The 25560-nt window shown below is 39.0% G+C and overlaps 2 protein-coding genes across 2 annotated transcripts; one reads left to right on the top strand and one right to left on the bottom strand.

The window, feature by feature from the left end:
• Positions 1-230: 230 nt before the first annotated feature.
• Positions 231-23375, bottom strand: LOC131838109 (ankyrin repeat domain-containing protein 26-like). The gene is made up of 4 exons (XM_059183812.1): positions 23220-23375; positions 21123-21275; positions 1453-1722; positions 231-608 (listed from the first exon to the last, which is right to left on the bottom strand). The coding sequence occupies exons 1-4, from the start codon at positions 23292-23294 to the stop codon at positions 390-392; spliced, it is 717 nt and encodes a 238-aa protein (XP_059039795.1). The 5' UTR covers positions 23295-23375; the 3' UTR covers positions 231-389.
• Positions 23376-23795: 420 nt separating this feature from the next.
• LOC131838110 (undifferentiated embryonic cell transcription factor 1-like) lies at positions 23796-24872 on the top strand. Its single transcript, XM_059183813.1, has one exon. The coding sequence runs from the start codon at positions 23799-23801 to the stop codon at positions 24870-24872; it is 1074 nt and encodes a 357-aa protein (XP_059039796.1). The 5' UTR covers positions 23796-23798.
• The last annotated feature ends 688 nt before the right edge of the window (positions 24873-25560 follow it).

Genomic DNA, 25560 nt, shown 5'->3' with positions numbered 1-25560 from the left:
GTACTCTTCCAAAAATAAACTAACATTAATAAATAATTATTAATAAACTCATTTCTATTTAGGGTAATTCTGACAATTTTGTAATAATATGCTGTCTAAATTATAAACCTTCCAACAATTAGTTTAAAGACTAGGAGATCAGATTAACTGAAAATATGCAAGGGAAAAAAATAAAATCATTTAAAACCAAAAAAAAAAAAAGAGAGAGAGAGAAATGCAAACTGACTTGGACTAGCATTTCGACAATAAGTTCATTTACAAACATCATTTTTCAAAATTATACTATCTAGTTGGCTTTCACTTACTACTGATCTCATGAACGTGGCTCCATAAAAATTATGGTTTAGAGGTAAATTAATAAGCTAACTCTACTTTATGATTGTTTTAACTTACTTGTTCAGTTCATTTGTCAATGACATTCGATGTGTTACTTCTTCTTGGTAGAGGTGCTTGTATAGGTCCAATTCTGTTTTAGTAGCATCTTGAGAATTTTTCATTTTGGATAATTCAAATTCCAGCTCTTTAATTCTGAGTTGCATTTGACTTCTTCCTGAAGCATATTTTTTTTCTCTTGCCTGTGCTAAGCTTTCTTGAAATGCTACTTGCATCTAAAGCAAATCAAAAGCATAGTTTTAAAATTGTTACAACTTTGGTAATTACAGTATATTTCTTTCTTTTAGTTTTGTATCAATGATTCAGAGAGCAATTTTTAAAGTGAAAAAGAAAGCTGAAATGTAAAATATTTATCACTAATGTGAACCTGAATTAAATGTGAATAATGTTCATTCTTACATTAGAGCTCATGCAATCTGATAATTCAAAGAATAATAAAATCATTTAAATTTTTAAAAAGTGAACAATACAACTTAAGAATAATCGAGGTACCTGGAGTGCTTGGCTGAATCAGTCATCTGAGTGCCTGACTCTTGGTTTCTGCTAAGATAGTGTTCTCAGGGTCCTGGGATAAAGCCCTGTGTCCTACTCATCATGAAATATGCCTGGAATTTTCTCTCTACCTGTCCATGCCCCACTCCTGCTTTCCAAATAAATAAATAAGATATTTAATATTTTAAAAAATGAATAATCCAAGTACGGTACCATTTCTTTTATGTAGGAATGCCCAGAATGGAGCCCAAACAAGCAACTGACTGAGCCACCCCTGTACCACATGATCAAAATTTTTAAAGCACAGTTTTTTCTTTTCCTCTCAATAGCCTTGTTTTATACTAACTGGTCTTAAAAAATAAAATGACTTTCTACTGTGAATCATTCTGAAAGATCAATTAGTGTGAATAATAATGAAAACTGAAATTTTTAAAGGGAAGGAACAAATGCTTCCAGAAATTTACCAAATTGCTATAAAGGAAGTAGAGGAAAACTCTACACTGCATATAACCAAAATGTAATTTGCAGTGAAATGAATTAAAACATTTTATAGACAAATAAATTAACCTCTAAAAATAGATCAACTTCTTTTAATTTTTCTGCTACGTTCAATCTTGTAGTTTCTTCAAAATCCCGTTTATATTGTTCCATTTCACTATATTTTAACATGTTGACTTCTACACAACTTCTGAGCTTTACTACTTGTTGTTCCAACTTCTTTTTATCCTTTTCTAGCTCTTCACATTTCATTTGTATTTCTTTCATAGATGATAATTCCTGAATAAGAACCTGGTTTCTTGAAGACACAGTTTCCAGTTTTGCTGTCAGATCATCCACCTGCATGAATAAAATAATACAGTTTGGAAGTAAAGTGAAAAGAGTCTAATGCAAAACTAAGACCCCAAAATTTTTTCAAAGATTTTAAATCTCTGCACCAAATATGGGGCTTGAACTCACACCCCCAAGATCAAGAGTCACATACATTACTGACTGCTCCGGGCAGGTGCTCAAATCTTAAAATAAGTTCATTTTCAACAAAACGTTATCTATATTGTAGTACAGTCTTGGAATGCAGAAACTCAAATAACTCAGAAAATGAAGAACAAAATTCAAACCACTAAGAGTTGCTAAAATCGATCTCTGCTGTCATCCTCTTTGCCACACATTTCTATTTAATTGTTATACTTTTATTTTTCTGATTGTTTCAGATTTTTCCTCCATAAGATAACTGTAAGTCACGTCTTAGTAGAAAGTCTCTTAACCCTTCCCTCATCTTAACACTCCATAATATTTTTAAAAATTTTATATCTGTATTTGAGAGGGAGAGAGAGCAAGACAGCAAGAGCACAAGAGCAGGGAGAGGGAGAAGCAGACTTCCCACTGATCAGGAAGCCAAGCATGTGGCTCAATCCCAGCATCCCAGGATCACGACCCAAGCCAAAGGCACTTAACTGAGCCACCCAGGTGCCCATGTACTCCATAATTTTTAAAGAAGTTTTAGGAATACCATATTGACTTATGTAGGTCTGAGCCAATAAATGCTTACCAAAATAAGACATTGAAAATAAGACTAATTAATGAATCTATAAATGCTGATTCTATTGCCATAAGCCTTTTTCTGAATTACAAATGTCTTATGCTAATTTGAATTGCATTCTGAGGAGAAATGATTCACAAGATTAAGAAATCACATCTCTCAGTAAAAAAAGAAAAATAGTAGTGAGGAAAAATTTAGTGAGATGACTCATATATTTTTGGATTAAAAAATATTCTTTAACTCAACAGTGTTACAATCTTTTGTTACTTCCCACAAACTAAGAGAATATACTAAGCAATGAAAACAACCAAAAAACTGGCTGGAGTTTCAGTGATGCTGAGTTGGGAAGAACTCCTTTCCTTTAAATATGACTAGAAAGACAAGTGGATGTGGTGGGTTTATAAACTGACACTTCTCCCATGACAATCCCTCCCCTTCATATGTGCAGGCCTTAGTAACTGTTTCCTAGTGAACAGAATATGGAAGAGCTGCTGTGTGACTTTTAAGGTGAGGTTAGAAAATGTGATATAGCTTCCATCTGACTTTCTTCTTCTAGGAAACCTCACCCTTAGAATCCAGCTGTTGTGGGAAAGCCCAGGGTACCTAGAGAGTCTTCATGCAAATATTCCAGCTGAGACTGCCCTCACTAACATCCTAGCCAAAAGCCAGCCTCAACAGCCAAACATGTGCATGAACAAGGTTTTAGATGATTCTAGTTCCCAGCATCCAGTCATCCCAGGTGATGCCAAATGAAGAAGAAATGAGTTGGTCTTACTCAGCCTTGTCCAAAGATTTGTGAACAAGATAAATGCTGTTTTGAGCCACTAGGTTTTGAGATGGTTTATTATATGGCAATAAATAACGGGCACAGATACTGACATTAAATTGGGGTGCTGCCATTAAAAAAGAAAACCAAAAAACTGAAACTAAACCTTCTTTGAACCAGGAGGTGGGTGGAACCTGAAAGAAGAGTAAGAGTGAGAAGTAGAGAAGAGTAAGAATGAAAACCAAAAGGGCTTCCAAGAGACTGTGAGTGGAAACCTGATGGCCCTTGAAGGGGCTTACAGCAAAGGTTTCTAGACAAGTGAAGAAAATGACACTAGAGGGAAAAGGAACTCGTGCCACAAACCACATGAAAGTAAAACTGGTAAGAGAGATAAGCTAAAGAAAGACGATTCAATATGAAGGAACCAGGACTTACTGGGTTCATCTATCTGTTCCTCATTTACAGCCTCTCCACATGCTGTATTGTCAAATAATGCTAAAATTAAAAATGGCTTCTGGGTTAAAAGCAAATTCAGGTAGACATGGCCTATGGATGAAACCAAAACTATAAACCCTTTATTAAGACTTGAGAAGGACTTAAGGTGTGCCTCAAATTTCTTTAAGGATCTAAAGAGTGTGAGGATTTGAAAGGCATTGTCAAATGAGAGCTGCACAGGAAACCTGAGGTGAAAGCTTATTTCAAAAGACCCAGGTGGGATGAGGAGTCAAGATGGCGGAGAAGTAGCAAGCTGAGACTGCTTCAGCTAGCCGGAGATCAGCTAGATAGCTTATCTAAAGATTGCAAACACCTGAAAATCCATCGGCAGATCGAAGAGAAGAAGAACAGCAATTCTGGAAACAGAAAAACAACCACTTTCTGAAAGGTAGGACCGGCGGAGAAGTGAATCCAAAGCGACGGGAAGATAGACCCCGGGGGGAGGGGCCGGCTCCCGGCAAGCGGCGGAGCAACCGCGCACAAAATCAGGACTTTTAAAAGTCTGTTCCGCTGAGGGACATCGCTCCAGAGGCTAAACCGGGGCGAAGCCCACGCGGGGTCAGCGTGGCCTCAGGTCCCGCAGGGTCACAGAAGGATCGGGGGTGTCTGAGTGTCGCAGAGCTTGCGGGTATTGGAACGGGAAAGCCGGCTACAGAGACAGAGCCGACAGTAAGCTCGCAGCTCCGTGTTACCTTGAACCGGTCGCAGGCTCGGTGAGCTCGGAGCGCGGCCGGAGGTCAGGCAGACGGGAGTAACTGGGCGCTGTTCTCTGAGGGCGCACTGAGGAGTGGGGCCCTGGGCTCTCGGCTCCTCCGGGCTGGAGACCAGGAGGCCGCCATTTGTATTCCCGTCCTCTGGAACTCTACGGAAAGCGCTCAGGGAACAAAAGCTCCTGAAAGCAAACCCGAGCGGATTACTCACCCCGGCCCTGGTAAGGGCGGTGTAATTCCGCCTGGGGCAAAGACACTTGAGAATCACTACAACAGGCCCCTCCCCCAGAAGATCAACAAGAAATCCAGCCGAGACCAAGTTCACCTACCAAGGAGTGCGGTTTCAATACCAAGGAGAGCAGCAGAATTCCAGAGGAGGAGAAAGCCAAGGACGGAACTCATGGCTTTTTTCCTGTGATTTTTTTTTAGTCTTGCAGTTAATTTAATTTTTTCTTTTTCATTTTTTTTTTCTCGCCTTCGGGTAAAATTTTTTTTTAACTGTTACCTTTTTCTTTTTTAACGATTTTTTACTAGTTTATCTAATATATATATATTTTTTCTTATTTACATCTTTCTTAGGTGTTTTCTTTTTTAAAAAATTCTTTTCTTTTCTTTTCTTTTCTTTTTGTTTTTTTTTTCTTTCTTCCTTTTTGAACCTCTTTTTATCCCCTTTCTCCCCACTCACGATTTTGGATCTCTTCTAATTTGGTTAAAGCATATTTTCCTGGGGTTGTTGCCACCCTTTTAGTATTTTACTTGCCCCTTCATTTACTCTTATCTGGACAAAATGACAAGACGTAAAAATTCAACACAAAAAAAAGAACAAGAGGCAGTACCGAAGGCTAGGGACCTAATCAATACAGACATCGGTAATATGTCAGATCTAGAGTTCAGAATGACAATTCTCAAGGTTCTAGCCGGGCTCGAAAAAGGCATGGAAGATATTAGAGAAACCCTCTCGAGAGATATAAAAGCCCTTTCTGGAGAAATAAAAGAACTAAAATCTAACCAAGGTGAAATCAAAAAAGCTATTAATGAGGTGCAATCAAAAATGGAGGCTCTAACTGCTAGGATAAATGAGGCAGAAGAAAGAATTAGTGATATAGAAGACCAAATGACAGAGAATAAAGAAGCTGAGCAAAAGAGGGACAAACAGCTACTGGACCACGAGGGGAGAATTCGAGAGATAAGTGACACCATAAGACGAAACAACATTAGAATAATTGGGATTCCAGAAGAAGAAGAAAGTGAGAGGGGAGCAGAAGGTATACTGGAGAGAATTATTGGGGAGAATTTCCCCAATATGGCAAAGGGAACGAGCATCAAAATTCAGGAGGTTCAGAGAATGCCCCTCAAAATCAATAAGAATAGGCCCACACCCCGTCACCTAATAGTAAAATTTACAAGTCTCAATGACAAAGAGAAAATCCTGAAAGCAGCCCGGGAAAAGAAGTCTGTAACATACAATGGTAAAAATATTAGATTGGCAGCTGACTTATCCACAGAGACCTGGCAGGCCAGAAAGAGCTGGCATGATATTTTCAGAGCACTAAACGAGAAAAACATGCAGCCAAGAATACTATATCCAGCTAGGCTATCATTGAAAATAGAAGGAGAGATTAAAAGCTTCCAGGACAAACAACAACTGAAAGAATTTGCAAATACCAAACCAGCTCTACAGGAAATATTGAAAGGGGTCCTCTAAGCAAAGAGAGAGCCTACAAGTGGTAGATCAGAAAGGAACAGAGACCATATACAGTAACAGTCACCTTACAGGCAATACAATGGCACTAAATTCATATCTCTCAATAGTTACCCTGAATGTGAATGGGCTAAATGCCCCTGTCAAAAGACACAGGGTATCAGAATGGATAAAAAAACAAAACCCATCTATATGTTGCCTCCAAGAAACACATTTTAAGCCCGAAGACACCTCCAGATTTAAAGTGAGGGGGTGGAAAAGAATTTACCATGCTAATGGACATCAGAAGAAAGCAGGAGTGGCAATCCTCATATCAGATCAATTAGATTTTAAGCCAAAGACTATAATAAGAGATGAGGAAGGACACTATATCATACTCAAAGGGTCTGTCCAACAAGAAGATTTAACAATTTTAAATATCTATGCCCCCAATGTGGGAGCAGCCAACTATATAAACCAATTAATAACAAAATCAAAGAAACACATCAACAATAATACAATAATAGTAGGGGACTGTAACACTCCCCTCACCGAAATGGACAGGTCATCCAAGCAAAAGATCAGCAAGGAAATAAAGGCCTTAAACGACACACTGGACCAGATGGACATCACAGATATATTCAGAATATTTCATCCCAAAGCAACAGAATACACATTCTTCTCTAGTGCACATGGAACATTCTCCAGAATAGATCACATCCTCGGTCCTAAATCAGGACTCAACCGGTATCAAAAGATTGGGATCATTCCCTGCATATTTTCAGACCACAATGCTCTAAAGCTAGAACTCAACCACAAAAGGAAGTTTGGAAAGAACCCAAATACATGGAGACTAAACAGTATCCTTCTAAAGAATGAATGGGTCAACCGGGAAATTAAAGAAGAATTGAAAAAAATCATGGAAACAAATGATAATGAAAATACAACGGTTCAAAATCTGTGGGACACAACAAAGGCAGTCCTGAGAGGAAAATATATAGCGGTACAAGCCTTTCTCAAGAAACAAGAAAGGTCTCAGGTACACAACCTAACCCTACACCTAAAGGAGCTGGAGAAAGAACAAGAAAGAAACCCTAAGCCCAGCAGGAGAAGAGAAATCATAAAGATCAGAGCAGAAATCAATGAAATAGAAACCAAAAAAACAACAGAACAAATCAACGAAACTAGGAGCTGGTTCTTTGAAAGAATTAATAAAATTGATAAACCCCTGGCCCGACTTATCAAAAAGAAAAGAGAAAGGACCCAAATAAATAAAATCATGAATGAAAGAGGAGAGATCACAACTAACACCAAAGAAATACAAACTATTATAAGAACATACTATGAGCAACTCTACGGCAATAAATTTGACAATCTGGAAGAAATGGATGCATTCCTAGAAACATATAAACTACCACAACTGAACCAGGAAGAAATAGAAAGCCTGAACAGACCCATAACAGTAAGGAGATTGAAACAGTCATTAAAAATCTCCAAACAAACAAAAGCCCAGGGCCAGACGGCTTCCCGGGGGAATTCTACCAAACATTTAAAGAAGAACTAATTCCTATTCTCCTGAAACTGTTCCAAAAAATAGAAATGGAAGGAAAACTTCCAAACTCATTTTATGAGGCCAGCATCACCTTGATCCCAAAACCAGACAAGGATCCCACCAAAAAAGAGAGCTATAGACCGATATCCTTGATGAACACAGATGCGAAAATACTCAACAAAATACTAGCCAATAGGATTCAACAGTACATTAAAAAGATTATTCACCACGACCAAGTGGGATTTATTCCAGGGCTGCAAGGTTGGTTCAACATCCGCAAATCAGTCAATGTGATACAACACATCAATAAAAGAAAGAACAAGAACCATATGATACTCTCAATAGATGCTGAAAAAGCATTTGACAAAGTACAACATCCCTTCCTGATCAAAACTCTTCAAAGTGTAGGGATAGAGGGCACATACCTCAATATCATCAAAGCCATCTATGAAAAACCCACCGCAAATATCATTCTCAATGGAGAAAAACTGAAAGCTTTTCCGCTAAGGTCAGGAACACGGCAGGGATGTCCATTATCACCACTGCTATTAAACATAGTACTAGAGGTCCTAGCCTCAGCAATCAGACAACAAAAGGAAATTAAAGGCATCCAAATCGGCAAAGAAGAAGTCAAATTATCACTCTTCCCAGATGATATGATACTATATGTGGAAAACCCAAAAGACTCCACTCCAAAACTGCTAAAACTTATACAGGAATTCAGTAAAGTGTCAGGATATAAAATCAATGCACAGAAATCAGTTGCATTTCTCTACACCAACAGCAAGACAGAAGAAAGAGATATTAAGGAGTCCATCCCATTTACAATTGCATCCAAAACCATAAGATACCTAGGAATAAACCTAACCAAAGAGACACAGAATCTATACTCAGAAAACTATAAAGTACTCATGAAAGAAATTGAGGAAGACACAAAGAAATGGAAAAATGTTCCATGCTCCTGGATTGGAAGAATAAATATTGTGAAAATGTCTATGCTACCTAAAGCAATCTACACATTTAATGCAATTCCTATCAAAGTACCATCCATCTTTTTCAAAGAAATGGAACAAATAATGCTAAAATTTATATGGAACCAGAAAAGACCTCGAATAGCCAAAGGGATATTGAAAAAGAAAGCCAACGTTGGTGGCATCACAATTCCGGACTTCAAGCTCTATTACAAAGCTGTCATCATCAAGACAGCATGGTACTGGCACAAAAACAGACACATAGATCAATGGAACAGAATAGAGAGCCCAGAAATAGACCCTCAACTCTATGGTCAACTAATCTTCGACAAAGCAGGAAAGAATGTCCAATGGAAAAAAGACAGCCTTTTCAATAAATGGTGCTGGGAAAATTGGACAGCCACATGCAGAAAAATGAAATTGGACCATTTCCTTACACCACACACAAAAATAGACTCAAAATGGATGAAGGACCTCAATGTACGAAAGGAATCCATCAAAATCCTTGAGGAGAACACGGGCAGCAACCTCTTCGACCTCTGCCGCAGCAACATCTTCCTAGGAACAACGCAAAAGGCAAGGGAAGCAAGGGAAAAAATGAACTACTGGGATTTCATCAAGATCAAAAGCTTTTGCACAGCAAAGGAAACAGTTAACAAAATCAAAAGACAACTGACAGAATGGGAGAAGATATTTGCAAATGACATATCAGATAAAGGACTAGTGTCCAGAATTTATAAAGAACTTAGCAAACTCAACACCCAAAGAACAAATAATCCAATCAAGAAATGGGTAGAGGACATGAACAGACATTTCTGCAAAGAAGACATCCAGATGGCGAACAGACACATGAAAAAGTGCTCCATATCACTCGGCATCAGGGAAATACAAATCAAAACCACAATGAGATATCACCTCACACCAGTCAGAATGGCTAAAATCAACAAGTCAGGAAATGACAGATGCTGGCGAGGATGCGGAGAAAGGGGAACCCTCCTACACTGTTGGTGGGAATGCAAGCTGGTGCAGCCATTCTGGAAAACAGCATGGAGGTTCCTCAAAATGTTGAAAATAGAACTGCCCTATGACCCAGCAATTGCACTATTGGGTATTTACCCTAAAGATACAAATGTAGTGATCCAAAGGGGCACATGCACCTGAATGTTTATAGCAGCAATGTCCACAATAGCCAAACTATGGAAAGAACCTAGATGTCCATCAACAGATGAATGGATCAAGAAGATGTGGTATATATACACAATGGAATACTATGCAGCCATCAAAAGAAATGAAATCTTGCCATTTGCAACAACATGGATGGAACTAGAGCGTATCATGCTTAGCGAAATAAGTCAAGCAGAGAAAGACAACTATCATATGATCTCCCTGATATGAGGAAGTGGTGATGCAACATGGAGGATTAAGTGGGTAGAAGAAGAATAAATGAAACAAGATGGGATTGGGAGGGAGACAAACCATAAGTGACTCTTAATCTCACAAAACAAACTGAGGGTTGCCGGGGGGAAGGGGTTTGGGAGAAGGGGGTGGGATTATGGACATTGGGGAGGGTATGTGATTTGGTGAGTGCTGTGAAGTGTGTAAACCTGGTGATTCACAGACCTGTACCCCTGGGGATAAAAATATATGTTTATAAAAAATTAAAAAAAAAAAAAGACCCAGGAGAATGGCTTTTCTAATGGCATGAAATCAAATCATATTCATGGAAAACTCAAAAAACTAAGAGAATTATAGTAGCAAAAACACTGTTTGCGAGCTTGGACTAAAAGAGACCAAGATAGTACAAACTAAAAATAGGCCTTGAGTCTTAGAATTCCCACCAGGAGGAAGCAGGCTGAAAAAGCAGCTACAAACACAGGTCATTCCTCATGAAAAGGACAGAACCAAGAGCTCAAAAAGTAAAGCAAACAACATGGAGAAGCATTCCCATGGTTAGGACTAAGTCCTCACTGAAGAACTGACAGCATGCTGCAGGCTGTGTTTCAAAACTGCTATGGACTAGTGTGCCTCCCATCTTCTTTCAATGGGAGAGTCCTTAGCAGGTTACCAGAGTGTTCCATTTTGAGTGGTAGAGAACTGTCTTCCTTAATTCCCAAGTGTTCAGATGGAGGGGACTTGCACTCAAGGGACTCTACTTCAGGCACCTTATCCCTGCTGTACCTGATTAAGATGGTAAGATCTTGGACTCAAGTCCAAACCCAATGGAGAACTGAGATTTGTGGGAGGTATGGGAGGGGGGAGGCGAGTGTATTTTTCATGTGGGAGGAATACAAAAAATTGTGGCCAGTGGGTAATTCATGCTGCTTTTAAAATGTGTCCATAGGTTTTTAAATATTCATCCCATTTAAAAAAAAAAAAAAAAAAAAGACCATGGGCCTACCTTTGTGACTTTCTCCTAACAGAATATGGTGAATGTGATGCTCTGTATATTCCAAGGGTAGGTTACAAAAGACAATAGAGCTTCTGCCTTGCTCTGCAGCTCAGGCAGCTTTTTTGGATTGGAATTTAGCCCCCCATCTTGTAAGAAAATTCAGGCCACAAAGTGTCTAGGTGTGCCCGTGTAAGTGTTTTGGCTGCCTGCCCCAACTATAGTCCTAGACAATAGCCAGCATCAACACCACCAGATGTGAGTGAACAAATATTCAAACAGTTCCAGCCCCAAGCCTTTCAGCTGCCCCACCTGAAGCTAGGGGAAGAGAACAAGCCGTCCTAGCCACACTTTTCCTAACAGTAGATTTGTGAACAAAATAAATGTTATTTATTTAAGCCACTAAACTTTGGGAAGTTTGTTAAGAAAAAACAAACAGATAGAAAAATGGATGACAAAAAGAGTTAATAAGATACATAATTTATATATTAGAAATTGGTCTCCATTTAAGTGGGAAGTAAAAAAGGTTAAGATTAATTTTTTTTTTAATTTTAAAATATTTATTCATTTGGGAGAGATACAGAGAGACAGAGAACCAGCAGGGGGAGTGGCAGAGGAGAGGTAGAAGCAGACTCCCTGCTGAGCTGGGAGCCTGAAATAGGACTCCATCCCAGGACCAGGAGATCATGACCTGAGCCGAAGGCAGACACTTAACCATCTTAGTCACTGAAGTGACCCTAAGATTAATTTAATAATGACAAACAGTGCTAATGAGAAGACGCCCATAACTAGAAGCAAGACCTAAGAAGTTTTTCTTTCTGTTTTCCCCCATTTAGGATGTCATTACCCATGCATTTTTTATATATGACCTTTATTATGTTGAAGTATATTCCTTCTAAACCTACTTTTTGAAGGTTTTTTTAAATTAATTTATTTTCAGAAAACCAGTATTCATTATTTTTTCACCACACCCAGTGCTCCATGCAATACGTGCCCTCTATAATACCCACCACCTGGTACCCCAACCTCCCACCTCACCCCCCGCCACTTCAAAACTCTCAGATTCCTTTTCTGTTTTTTGGAATAGTTTGAGAATAGGTACTAACTCTTCCTTTAAAATGCTCAGTAGAATTTGCCTCTGGTCCTGGACTTGTGTTTGTTCATAGTTTTTGGATTAATGATTCCATTTCTTTGCTGGTTGTCAGTCTGTTCAAATTTTCTATTCTTGTTTCAGTTCTGGTAATTTATATGTTTCTAGGAATTTATCCATTTCTTCTACATCATCCAAATTGTTGGCATATAGTCGTTCATAATATTCTTTTATAATTGTTTGCATTTCTGTGGTGTAGATTGTTATTTCTCCTCTCTCATCTGTGATTTTATTGGGGTCCTTTTTCTCTTCTTTCTGATAACTCTGGCTAAAGCCTTATCGGTTTTATTAATTTTTTCAAGGAACCAGCTCCTGGTTTCATTGATCTCTCCTATTTTTGTCCTTTTAAGGTTTCTATAGTGTTTACTTCTGCTCTAGTTTAAAAAAAAATGTATTTGAGAGAGAGAGAAAGTGGGGAGAGGGTCAAATGGAGAGGGAGTGAGAGAATCCTCAAGTAGACTCCCTGCTGAGCACAGAGACAAAAGCAGGGTTCAATTCCAGGACTCTGAGATCATGACCTGAGCTGAAATCAAGAGTCTGCTGCTTAACCAACTGAGCTACCTACTACTACTACTGCTCTAATTTTTATTATCTCCTTTCTTCTGCTGCCTTTAGGCTTCATTTGTTGTTCTTTTTCTAGCTTCTTTAGGTGATGGTTAGGTTGTTGTAGATTTTTCTTATTTCTTGAGGTAGGCCTGCATTGCTATCTATATACTTCCCTCTTAGAACCATATTTACTGTATCTCAAAAGTTTGGGCAATTGTGTTTTCATTTTCATTTGCTTCCATGTATTTTAAAAAATTTATTCTCTTATTTCCTTGTTGGTCCATTCATTGTTTAGTAGAATGTTACTTAACCAACATGTATTTGTGGTCTTTCAGATTGTTACCTATGGCTGACTTCAAATTTAATAGTATTGTGATCAGAAATGGTGCATGGTATGACTTCAGTCTTTTTGTATTTATTAAGACCAGTTTTGTGGGTATTATGGAGGGCACGTATTGCATGGAGCACTGGGTGTGGTGCATAAACAATGAATTTGGGAACACTGAAAAAAAAATTAAATTTAAAAAAAAGACTTGTTTTGTTGCCTAACATGCGATCTATTCTACAGAATGTTCCAGAATGTGTTATTCTGTTGTTTAAGGATGGAATATTTTGAATATATCTCCTTAGTCCATCTAGTCCAGTGCATCATATAAAGCCACTGTTTCTTTGTTGACTTTCTGATCTGTCCATTGATGTAAGTGGTGAGTTAAAGTACCCAACTATTGATTATTTCTATTACTTCCTAAAATATCCGAATTGTACATTGTCTTCATGGATACTTTTGCAAGTGGGAATAAAAGAAATGAATTTCATTTAAAACATATATAATAAAATTAAAGGACCCTACTATTATTGTATTATTATCTTTTATGTTAGTCTTTAATTGTTTTATGTACATGGGTGATCCCATGTTGGATGCATAAATATTTACGATAGTTCTTCTTCCTGTCAGATTGTCCTCTTCATTATGATATAGTGCTCTTGTCTCTTACTGCAGTCGTTCTTTTATATTCTATTTTGTCCAATATAAGTATTACTATTCTGGCTTTCTTTTTATATCCATTTGCTGGATACATGTTTTTTCCATCCCCTGACTTCCAATCTGCAGGTGTCCTTATGACAAAAATAAAACTCTTGCAAGTGGCTTATACCATGGGTCTTGTTTTTTTTGTTTTTTCTTCTTCTTCCTTTTTTTAATCCACTCTGACATCCTATGTATTTTGATTGGAGCACTTACCCCATTTATATCCAAAGTAATTATTGATAGATATGTATTTGTCATTTTACTACTTGCTTTGTGGTTGTTTCTGGAGATTTTCTCTGATCATTTTTGTGTCTTCAATGTTTGACTGATTTTCTTTAGTGATATATTTGGATTTCTTTCTCCTCTTTGAGTGTTTATCAGTGGGTTTTTTTTTTTTTTTGAGAGGGCATGAGTGGAGTGGGGAGAGGGAAAGAGAATCTTAAGCAGACTCCATGGCCAGAATAGAGTGCAGTGCAGGATTCAATCTCACAATCCTGAGATTATGACCTGAGCTGAAATCAAGTCAGATGTTTAACCAACTAAGCCACACAGGCACCACTATTAGTGGGTTTTGATATATAATTTGTATATAACCTATTCTGCATATAGCAGTCTATATTAAGCTGCTGGTCTTTAAGTTTGAGCCCATTCTTTTCACTTCTTCTCCCCATGCTTTAGGTAAAGTATTATATTTTATATCCGTTTTTCTTGAGTTCCTAAACTTATTTTTTATATAAATGTTCATTTTTGCTACTTTTGTGTTTCCTGCCTTTATAGTGTCACATTTGGTCTCTTCTTTCCACTCAAAGAGTCCCCTTTAATATTTCTTGTGGGGCTAGTTTAGTAGTCACAAACTCCTTTAGTTTTTATCTGGGAAACTCTATCTCTCCTATTCTGAGTAATAGGCTTGCTGGATAGAGTATTCTTGGCTACAGATTTTTCCCATTCACCACGTTGAATAGATAATACCACTCCCTTCTGGCTTGCAAAGTTTCTGCTGAAAAAGTTCCTGCTAGCCTTAAGGGGTTTCCCCTGGAAGTTACTGACTTGCTTTCCTGCTTTTAAGATGTTTTTCTTTATTAGTATATTTAGAAAATTCAATTACAATAGGTCTTGGTGTTAGTCTACTATTGTTGATGTTGATAGTTTTCTGTGTCTCCTGGATCTTGATGTCTGTTGTCTTCCCTAGATTAGGGACATTTTCAGCTATATTTCTTACACCTTTTTTCTGTCTTCTTCTACTGGGACTCCTATAACATGAATGTTATTACATTTGATGGAGTCACTGAGTTCCCTAGGTCTGGTCTCTGCATAATTCTTCTTTCTCCCCCTTCTTTGGCTTCATTGCTTTCCATTACTTTGACTTCTTAGTTGTTAATTTGTTCCTCTGTTTTTTCCAGCCTGCTATTCATTGCATTAGGTGTGTTTCTTAACTCATTTATTCTACTCTTCAACTATGATTCTTTTTTAACTCTTTTATCTCTGTTGTAAGGGTCTCAATGATGTTGTCGTTCTTTTCTCAAGTCTGGTGAGTGTCCCTATGATCACTGCTTTAAATCCTCCATCAGCCGTGATATTTACATCTGTCTCACTTCAATCTCTGGACCCGTGGCTTTATCCTGTTCTTTCATTTGAGATAAAATCCTCTGTTTTCTCATCTTATCTAAGTCTCTACCAGCTTCTCTGTGTTAGAAAAGCCAGTTATGTCATCTGCTCCCAAAAGTAATGGACTTATGACAGAAGACGTCATGTAGCACCCAGGGTCTCGTGCTTAGGGGAGTATATCTAGTGTGTGCAGCATGCACTCTGATGTTGTGTTCTGGCTGCTCTATCCTTCAGGCCAGATATCTGCAGAGGCTCTCCCTCACTGCTGTGGGCAGTGTTTTGTACCTGGCCTGAATGTAGCAACTTTTACCTAGGTGTGCCCTGGTGTGCTTGTGAAATGAGACCTGTCACCACCTCCACTGGTACTGAGGCCCTCCTGAATCTGGTCAGATGAGGTGTGGGCAGGGGCTTGTGCTGATTTTCTGGGGGAAAGGCCTGCTGTGGTGGAACTGAGGCTTGCCTCACTTCAATCAGAATGATTGAGCAGGGCAGTTCCACTGGAATGCAAGGGGATGGTGCTCAGTGTAGGCAGAGCACAGTGTAAGAGCTGCACTGCTTCGCTCAGGTGGCTCTTGTGCTTGTGCTGAGGGGCACTGGAGGGAAATGGTACCAACTGGTTCCTTTGTTACTAGAGAGTTGTCTCTGTGAACACTTCCTCTCAGGGAAATGCTCTGAAAAGAGTGAGTAATTTCCCTACCGTATGCCCCAGACACTGTTCAGATCATTATTTCCATGCTGTATGCTCCCGAGTTGTTTGCCTGCCTTTTCTCCAAGAGCATCACAGTGCACTACAAGCTCTATCACAGCCAAGCCCAATGACCTGTAGAATTCCAGGTTTTAAGCCCCCCTAGTTGTAAGAACTCATGAAATTAAGCTCCTCTCACTTTCCAGTGTAGCCAGTGGCTACAGGAAAGTGTTCTTTTTGCACAGTCCCGTGTCTCCCTCCTGCTTTTCTCCATGACCATGACTCCCTCTCCTCTGCAGCAGCCAGGATCTGTTTCTCTCCTAAACCACATTTCTGTACTTCCTACCTTCTTTGGTGTGGCCTCCTCTCTAATAGTGGACTTTGTTCTCTTAGTCTTCAGGGATTAGGTGAACCTAGGCTTCTCTTACTCTGCCACCATCTTCTTTTCTCTTGAGATATTTTTCTAAGTTTCCCATCAATTACAAATTATTACAACTGGCAGGAACACCTTTTCAGATTTCTCCCTCAAGTTAGGGGAAAAGAAAAACTCGCAAGCAGAGAGACGATATGATTTGAAGTATAATAGCTGAAAAACTAGAAATGGTTCAGTAACCAAAATTTGACCTTTTACCTGATTTCCATTAACTGAAATTCTAAAAGAAATAGACAGCTTTGAGTAGTTTTTAATCGATCTAATACTCAATCTTTATTCTTCTTTCATCAGTGAGGAAATAAAGAGAACATTATGGAATCATTTTTAATCTTTTCAGTAGAAAACCAAAGGTACTGTCCTTTGGCTTTATTTAAATTGAGTATAACTTCTCCTTTATCTTACTCCAAGCTTATTTATGTGGGGAGGTAAGTAAGACCATCTCATCTTTATGTTGTGCCACAAAGCTTTCCCATATAAAACAAACAGGCTTGGAAATTATTCAAACTGATTATCTACTATTTGTCCCTGAGAACTCCATTAAATAAAACCTGATAATTTACAGCTCTATCCTGAAATAATGTAATAAATGTTTATTCCATTAATTATGTATTGAGCTATTAAAGTACATATCTTTCTATTTAAACTAAAAGAAGACGGGTAAAGGCAACTGTGTTTTCTGAGAATGTAGGATCTGTGCCGAGAACAGGATCAACACCAGTGTTATACACAAGAACCAGGTCAAAAGAGTATCTAATTGTGAGTTGCAATTTTGGATTAGCAAGATTTCAAAACAGGAAAGTTAAAGGCCCAGAGTTCATCTTTTCCTTCCTAGATGGTGAAATTTATGGATGAGTCTACACATTATAACAAGTTCATAAAACGTAATGAAGTAAATAGTAGACAGCAGATCCTACAACCAAGATTTGATGAAAATGCATATGGGAGGCACTGAATGAGAGACTGAAGATATGAATGGAGAAAAGAAACAAGACTCTAGCTTTCTGAGCCTAACTTCTCATCGGATCATGGAGTCAGCAAGGCATAAGTTGGTAAAATTCTCCTTTTTAAGAAGCAAAAAATGTCTACAGGAGTAAGGTTAAGTTCTACTACAGTGATTTTTTATTATTACATAAGTGAGTGGTAATTTGCAAGAGGACTAGGGAAGATGTCTCATAAAATTTGATTGGACAGTGGCATAAGGATAGACATATAGATCATTGTATTAGAATAGACCATCTAAAAAGAAAATGCTACATTATGGTGAACTGATGTACAATGAGGGTATAAAACAATTAAATGGAATAAGAATAGTCTTTTTAACAAGTGGTACTAGGACAAATGGATATCCACATGCAAAGTAATAATATTAGAACTCTACCTCATAACATATATACAAAATTAACTCAAAACATAAGAGCTAAAACTATAAAACTCTCAGAAAAAAACATAGGTGTATCATTTGTGACTGGATTTGGCAACAGTTTCTTAGATATGACACCAAAAGACAAAAAATGATTAAGTATATTTCATCAAAATTAAAAACGTCTTTGCTTCAAACGTCACAATCAATAAAGTGAAAACTCAAGCTACTGAATAAGAGAAAAGATTTGAAAATCTTATATCTGATAAGGGATCTGTATTTAGGATACGCAAATAACTCTTACAATAATGAAAAGACAACCCAATAAAGAAATGGGCAAAATAATTGATTCAGTCTATAAGGAAGATATAGAAATGGATAATAACACACATAAAAAGATGACATGCTCAACATAATTAAGTTTTTGTGGGTTTTTTTTAATATTTTGTTTGTGTATTTGACAGACAGAACACAAGCAGGGGGGAGCTGCAGAGGGAGAGGGAGAAGCAGGCCCTCTGCTGAGCAGGGAGCCTAATGCAGGGCTTGATGCCGGAGGTATCACAATTCCAGACTTCAAGCTCTATGACAAAGCTGTCATCATCAAGACAGTGTAGTACTGGCACAAAAACAGACACACAGATCAATGAAAAAAAATAGAGAGCCCAGAAATGGACCCTCAAGTCTATGGTCAACTAATCTTCGACAATGCAGGAAAGAATGTCCAATGGAAAAAAAGACAGTCTCTTCAACAAATGGTGTTGGGAAAATTGAACAGCCACAAGCAGAAGAATGAAACTGGACCATCGTCCTATAGCACACACAAAAACAGACTCCAGATAGATGAAAGACCTCAATGTGAGACAGGAATCCATCATAATCCTTGAGGAGAACAGAGACGGCAACCTCTTTGACCTCAGCCACAGCAACTGCTTCCTAGAAACTTCCCCAAAAGCAAGGGGAGAAAGGGCAAAAATGAACTATTGGGACTTCATCAAGAGCAAAAGCTTTTGCACAGCAAAGGAAATAGTCAACACAACCAAAAGACAACTGACAGAATGGGAAAAGATACTTGCAAATGACATATCAGATAAAGGGCTGTATCCAAAATCTATAAAGATCTCATCATATGCAACACCCAAAGAACAAATAATCCAATCAGGAAATGGGCGGAGGACATGAACAGACATTTCTGCAAAGAAGACACCCAAATGGCCAACATACAGATAAAAAAGTGCTCAACATCACTTGGAATCAAGGAAATACAAATCAAAACTACACTGAGATACCGTCTCATACTAGTCAGAATGGCTAAAATTAACAAGTCAGGAAACATCAGGTGTTGGCAAGGATGCAAAGAAAGGGGAACCCTCCTACACTGTTGGTGGGAATGCAAGCTGGTGCAGCCACTCTGGAAAACAGCATGGAGGTTCCTCATGAAATTGAAAATAGAGCTACCCTATGACCCAGCAACCACACTACTCAGTATTTACCCTAAAGATACAAATGTAGGTATCCAAAGGGACATGTGCATCCAAATGTTTATAGCAGCAATGTCCATAACAGCCAAATGATGGAAAGAACCTAGATGTCCATCAACAGATGAATGGATAAAGAAGATATGGTATATACGCACAGTGGACTACTATGCAGCCATCAAAAGAAATGAAATCTTGCCATTTGCAATGACGTGGATAGAACTAGAGGGAGGGTATTATGCTGAGTGAAATAAGTCAATCAGAGAAAGACAATTATGATATGAGCTCTCTGATATGAGGAATTTGAGAGGCAACTTGGGGGGTTTGGGGAATAGGAAAGGAAAAAATGAAACAAGATGGGACCAGGGAGGGAAACAAACTTAATCTCAGGAAACAAACTGAGGGTTGCTGGTGAAGAGGGAGGTGCAAGGGATGGGGTGGCCGGGTGATGAACACTGGGGAGGGTATATGCTATGCTGGATGTTGTGAATTCTGTAAGACTAATGAATCATAGACCTGTACCCCTTTTTTTTAAAAAAAAAGGACTGAGAGATGGTGAAATCAACCCAAATAACTGAGAGGATAAAATGTGATGGCAGGAAAATAAAAAGAGATGTCCAGACAATAACTAAATGAACGTTCACAGCAGCATTATTAATGGCCAAAAAGTGGAAACAACCCAAAGGTGCATCAAATGATGAATGAACAAGGGTTTTGTCCCATAATGGAGTACCGTTTGATAATAAGGGATGAAGCACTGATATATGCTATGACACAGATGAACCCCAAAAACATTAAGCGAAGGAAGCTAGTCACAAAGGACCACACATTGTGTGATTCCCCATATATGAAATATTCAGAATGGGCAACTCTATAGAGGCAGAAAGTAGACTGGTGGTTGCCTGAGCCTGGGGGCAAGGATTAAGGGTTTCTTTTCAGGGTAATTAAAATGTTCTACTTGATGGCAGTAATGGTTGCCCAACTCTATCAATATACCCAAACATTGAACTACAAATATTAAATGGGTGAACTGTATGGAATGTGCATTCCATCTCAATACAGCTTTTAAAAAAATCCAATGGCAAGGCCAAGATAATTTTCTTAATTCTCTCTTTTGGGTGTATATAGTATACATGATCTAAATATTTCTGTGCAATTATTATATATTGAAAAGGAAAAGAAAATGAAGGAAATGCCTAAGTTCAACTGGTTTGTGAAATCACTTTTCTGTACAAGTTATCCTGAAATCAGTACAGATTCTGTATCCATTCAAAAAAAGAAGATGAGAAATAAGACAATTTTCTGAAACATTCTATTAAACATTATCTTCTGCTTTTACATGGCTTAGCTCATGATGGTAACAGAGAGATCATTAAAAAAACATTATTTAGCACACCTGGGTGGCTCAGTTGGTCAAGCATCCAACTCAGGATTTTATCTCAGGTCATGATCTTATGGGTCATGGAATCAAGCCAGCTTGGGGCTCTCTGCTGGGCAGGGGTCTGCTTGAAATTCTCTCCATCTCCCTATGCCTCTCCAACCGCCCCCACCATAAATGAATAAATAAGTCTTTTAAAAAAATTATTTAGTAGGAAAAAAAGTCCCAATTTCTGTGAAGAATAATGTATAAGATTTAACTTTCCTAAGGGTAACTACCATAAGAAAAAAATGTATAAAACAAATAACAGAATGAAAGTCAAAGTTTAAGAAATAAGTATATTGTGAAGATATTAAAATTATACTAAATTAATTATAATGAAAAAGAGAAGGAAGTGGTCCATGGAAATAAGCATCCTAAAACACTTCATATTATTTAACCAACTACAGATTAACTTGACATGTTACATTTCATACATACCTGATTCTTACTCTGAGCCAGTTTTTCCTTTAAGTCTTTTACCTCATCTTCTAAATTCGTACAACAACGTGATTTCACCTCCAGTGAAGCCTCTGACATAGACAGTGTTTTTAGGGTATTGGCCAGTTCTTCTTGAAGTTGTCTCACAGAAAACTAATAAGACATTTCTGTTACTGGTTTTATAAATCATCTTACTATTAAGATATGTTAACAATATATAACTTTAACCTATGTACCTGGAAAATTTCACTACAAACATCGATTCATCTCCTTTTCCTAACATGTACACATTATGGCTGTTTAATGAATTTGGTTAAATACACAAAAAGATGTTATCTGCCTAGTCAGTATTATGTTACTTAGTTAATTAATTCAGCCCCACTATCCTTTCCTTGTAGGTGAATTTTCCCAAAGCTTCCCAATCGACTGAAGTCTCAAAAAGAAATGGGTATATAGGTGGGACTAGCATTGGTAAATTCTACAGTATGAAATGTTTTCCTTCTTTTTTATTAGAGGCTTCAATTAATGTCAGAGTTCCTCACATGTTCAATCCTCTGCTCAAATCCTTTTAATAGATAACTATCTCAGAACATAAGTGAAGTCATTCTAATGGCCTTCAAGACCCTAGATGACCTGGCTTTCACCTCTCTCCCTGACCTCCATTCCTGCTACACAAGAATCCTGCCACCCCTCATTAATCTGAAAATGGAGATCCAATGCCCAATTAATAAATTACAGAGATACAATTCTCTTTCTGTTGGATAAACTTAGGCCCAAATGATAGTAACTGAGATTTGAAATGAGAAAATTATTTGTAAAATTGCTTAAAAAATTATAAATAGCAGTGGGAAGATTAAATCAAATATAGTTTTGCTAAAGCTCATCATAATTGCCCCAAATTATGATTTAATGAAAAGGAAGGGCCTTCAAAGGACTGAAAGGTCATAAGGATACACGATTTCAGACTAAAAATTCAAATTTATATAAATAAGAATAAAATCGAGCCAACCTAAAATGTATATAAAGGTACTATGTATAGTTTGCATAAATGTATACATATATTAAAGTATATATGTATATACATATATACATATATTTATACTTATAAATATATACTTGTATATATGTATAAAAAGTACTGAGATACGGTACTTTTTATTCAGTTCACTTGGGAAATCTGGAGATAACTGTCAAGTTAATCCACTTAATTGTATCTCAATTTCAAAATATGCATGCTTTAAAAATCCTCTATGTTTGCAGTGTTGGCTTTTAAAATATATATACATATATACATGGAGAAAATATATATATATACAAACATATATACACATATATACATATATACATATACATATATACATATATTTTATATATAATATATATTTTTATTTTATATTTTATAAATATATGTTAAAAAAGTAAAAGTTTAAGAGAACTTAAAAAAATGTTCAAAAGAAGTAGCCTTTTTAAATACAAGGATTTTTATCCTACATGAATAACACAAATTTTAATAAAAATGACAGCTAAATTTGTCATAGATATACAGGTAGATATAGTATGTGAAATAAAATTTCTTTACAAAACACTTAACTAATTCCATCATAGTCTCAAGGTGATTTAACCTATATTTTAATATAAAAGATCCAAAACTGGGGTGCCTGGGTAGCTCAGTTGGTTAAGTGTCCTACTCTTGGTTTCAGCTCGGGTCATGATCTCAAGGTTTTAAGATCCAACCCTGAGTCAGGCTCTGCACTCAGAGTCTGCTTGAGATTCTTATCCCTCCTTTTCCCACCCCCTCTACACATCCCCTACTCATGCTCTCTCTCTCTAAAAATAAATGAAATATTTTTTTAAAAATAGCCAACATGCATATTTATTTCAATTTACCCTCCATCCCTTCATTCAGAAAATACACATAGGGTTTATATGAGAAGCCAAGAATTCCAATAAATTAATGATTTTAGCTATAAATATCATAGTTCCTATTAGTATAAAACTAAATTTTTTATCTATTTTATACCTAAGTAATATACATTAAATCAAAGGGATATTATAAATAATAGTGATGGAAATATGCAATTTTTATCAAAGACTTACCTGATTGACATTATTTCTTAGAGTCCTCAATTCCACATCTAGTGCTCTAAGATTAAATTCAAGTTCTTGTTTCATTTCAACTTCTTTCTTATACTGCTCTTCTCTTTTTGTTAGTTCCTCCTGAATTCTTCCATATAAGTGTTCAGCATTTATTCTTTTTTGTTTTTCTTGTTTTAGAGTAAATCTGCAAATAAATGTGCTTATTTTAAAATTTGTTCTGTAAACAATAAAAAGCTCATGTTATGATCTGGTGCCACATATGCTGGTTTATTATCCAAATGAAATTTCTATGTTCTCAATTATTTTCCTTTCTCGGGCTCATGTTTGTAATTTCTCACTTCAATCTCTTCCAAAAGACATACATAGTTGAAAAGAAGCAATGAAAAAGCATTATGCTGCTTAGTACTAGTATCTCTGGAAGACATCTCTGGGAGATACTGTAGGGAAAGGAATTTTGAAATTATTCAAGAAAGAATGGAAAATTATTGTTTTTTCCACATACTAGTAATTACTCCTCCATTAGAAAAGATAATTTAGGCCGGCCGCCGCCGCGACCCTGCGAGCTCCGCCAGCCCCGGGATGTTGCTCCGGCCGCGGCGGCCGCCCCCGCCCGCGCCCCCCGCGCCCCCCGCGCCGGCATCGCCAGCCAGCCCGGACCCCGAGCCGCAGCCGGCCGGGGGCGCACCGGGAACCCCGCCGGGGCGGCCCACCTCACCCGGCGCGCTGGCGGCGTCCGCGTCCCCCGGGTCCCCCGGCCTCCTCGGGTCGCCCGAGTCCCCGGGCTCGGCGCAGCGCACGCCCTGGAGCGCCCGCGAGACGGAGCTGCTGCTGCTGGGCACGCTGCTGCAGCCGGCCGTGTGGCCCGCGCTGCTGCTGGACCCCCGCCAGGCGCTGCCCACCTACCGCCGCGTGTCGGCCGCGCTGGCCCGCCAGCAGGTGCGCCGCACGCCCGCGCAGTGCCGCCGCCGCTACAAGTTCCTCAAGGACAAGCTCCGTGACGCGCAGGGCCAGCCGCCCGGGCCCTTCGACGCACAGATCCGCGAGCTCATGGGGCTGCTGGGCGACAACGGAAACCCGCGCGGCGGCCGCCGCCGCTCCCCAGGGCCCGGGAGCCCCCCGCGCGGACGCCGCCCGGCCCCCGCCGTGCCCTTCTCGCCCGCCAAGCCAGACGTCCCGCCGCCGCGGTCCACGCGCGGCCCCGTCGCGGACCCGGCCTCGACGCTCAGGTTCAGCCCGACCCCGCCCAAGTCTGCGGACGCCCCTAGAGCTCCCGGCTCCCCTACGGCGCTCTCCACGGCCAGCCCCGCACCGGGCTGGCCCGAGGACCGCGAGCCTTTCCGCGTTCCGGGATCCCCGCCGCCGCCGGTCCTGGACCCCGCCCGGGAGGACCCAGACTCGCTGCCCAGCCGCCCCGAGGACCACGCGCCCCCGCAGTCCGCGACCCCGTCGCTGAACGCAGCCCTTCTGCAGACCCTGGGGCACCTGGGCGACATCGTGGCCATCCTGGGCCTCCTATGCGACCAGCTGCTGACCCTGAACCAGCACGTGGAGCAGCTGTGCGGCTCCTTCGACCAGACCGTGTCCCTGGCCCTGGGCTTCATCTTAGGCAGCGCCGCGGCCGAGCGAGGAGTCCTAACGGACCCCCGAGAGTGAGGCCTGGCCTGCACCCGTCCCTTCTGTAGCACCGTGTCCCCTGTGCCCTGACCCCACTCTGTGACCCCACCCTACTCCAAATTTAGGTATGTTCAATAAAAACATTGTTAATTTCTAATTTAAAAAAAAAAAAAGATAATTTAGTTCTATTTAAAAAGAGAAGTTCCTGTCTCACACGGAGGTCTTTTATCCATTTTGAGTTTATCTTTGTGTATGGTTTAAGAGAATGGTCGAGTTTCATTCTTCTACATGGATAAAAGACCTCAATGTGAGACAGGACTCCATCAGAATACTAGAGAAGAACATAGGCAGTAATCTCTTCGATATAAGCCACAGCAATTCTTTCAAGATATGTCTCCAAAGGCAAAGGAAACAAAAGTGAAAATGAACTTTTAGGACTTCATCAAAATCAAAAGCTTCTGCACAGCAAAGGAAACAGTCAGGAAAACAAAGAGGCAACCCACAGAATGGGAGAAGATATTTGCAAATGACAGTACAGACAAAAGGTTGATATCCAGGATCTGTAAAGAACTCCTCATACTCAACACACACAAAAGAGACAATCATAACAAAAAATGGGCAGAAGATATGAACAGACACTTCTCCAATGAAGACAAACAAAAGGCTATCAAACACATGGAAAAATGTTCATCATCACTAGCCAACAGGGAGATTCAAATTAAAACCA

Source organism: Mustela lutreola, chromosome 8, assembly GCF_030435805.1.
Source record: "Mustela lutreola isolate mMusLut2 chromosome 8, mMusLut2.pri, whole genome shotgun sequence".
Taxonomy (NCBI): domain Eukaryota; kingdom Metazoa; phylum Chordata; class Mammalia; order Carnivora; family Mustelidae; genus Mustela; species Mustela lutreola.
Note: the sequence above shows the minus strand (reverse complement) of the source record. Positions and strands in the feature narration are given on the sequence as shown.

Bases quoted from the DNA above. Each gene is read 5' to 3' on its own strand.
- LOC131838110 (XM_059183813.1), top strand. From the start codon at position 23,799: ATGTTGCTCCGGCCGCGGCGGCCGCCCCCGCCCGCGCCCCCCGCGCCC.
- LOC131838109 (XM_059183812.1), bottom strand. From the start codon at position 23,294: ATGAAACAAGAACTTGAATTTAATCTTAGAGCACTAGATGTGGAATTG. The intron at 21,276-23,219 runs GTAAGTCTTTGA...ATGTCTTATTAG, and splicing joins TAAGAAATAATGTCAATCAG to TTTTCTGTGAGACAACTTCA. The intron at 1,723-21,122 runs GTATGTATGAAA...TTATTCATGCAG, and splicing joins TGGCTCAGAGTAAGAATCAG to GTGGATGATCTGACAGCAAA.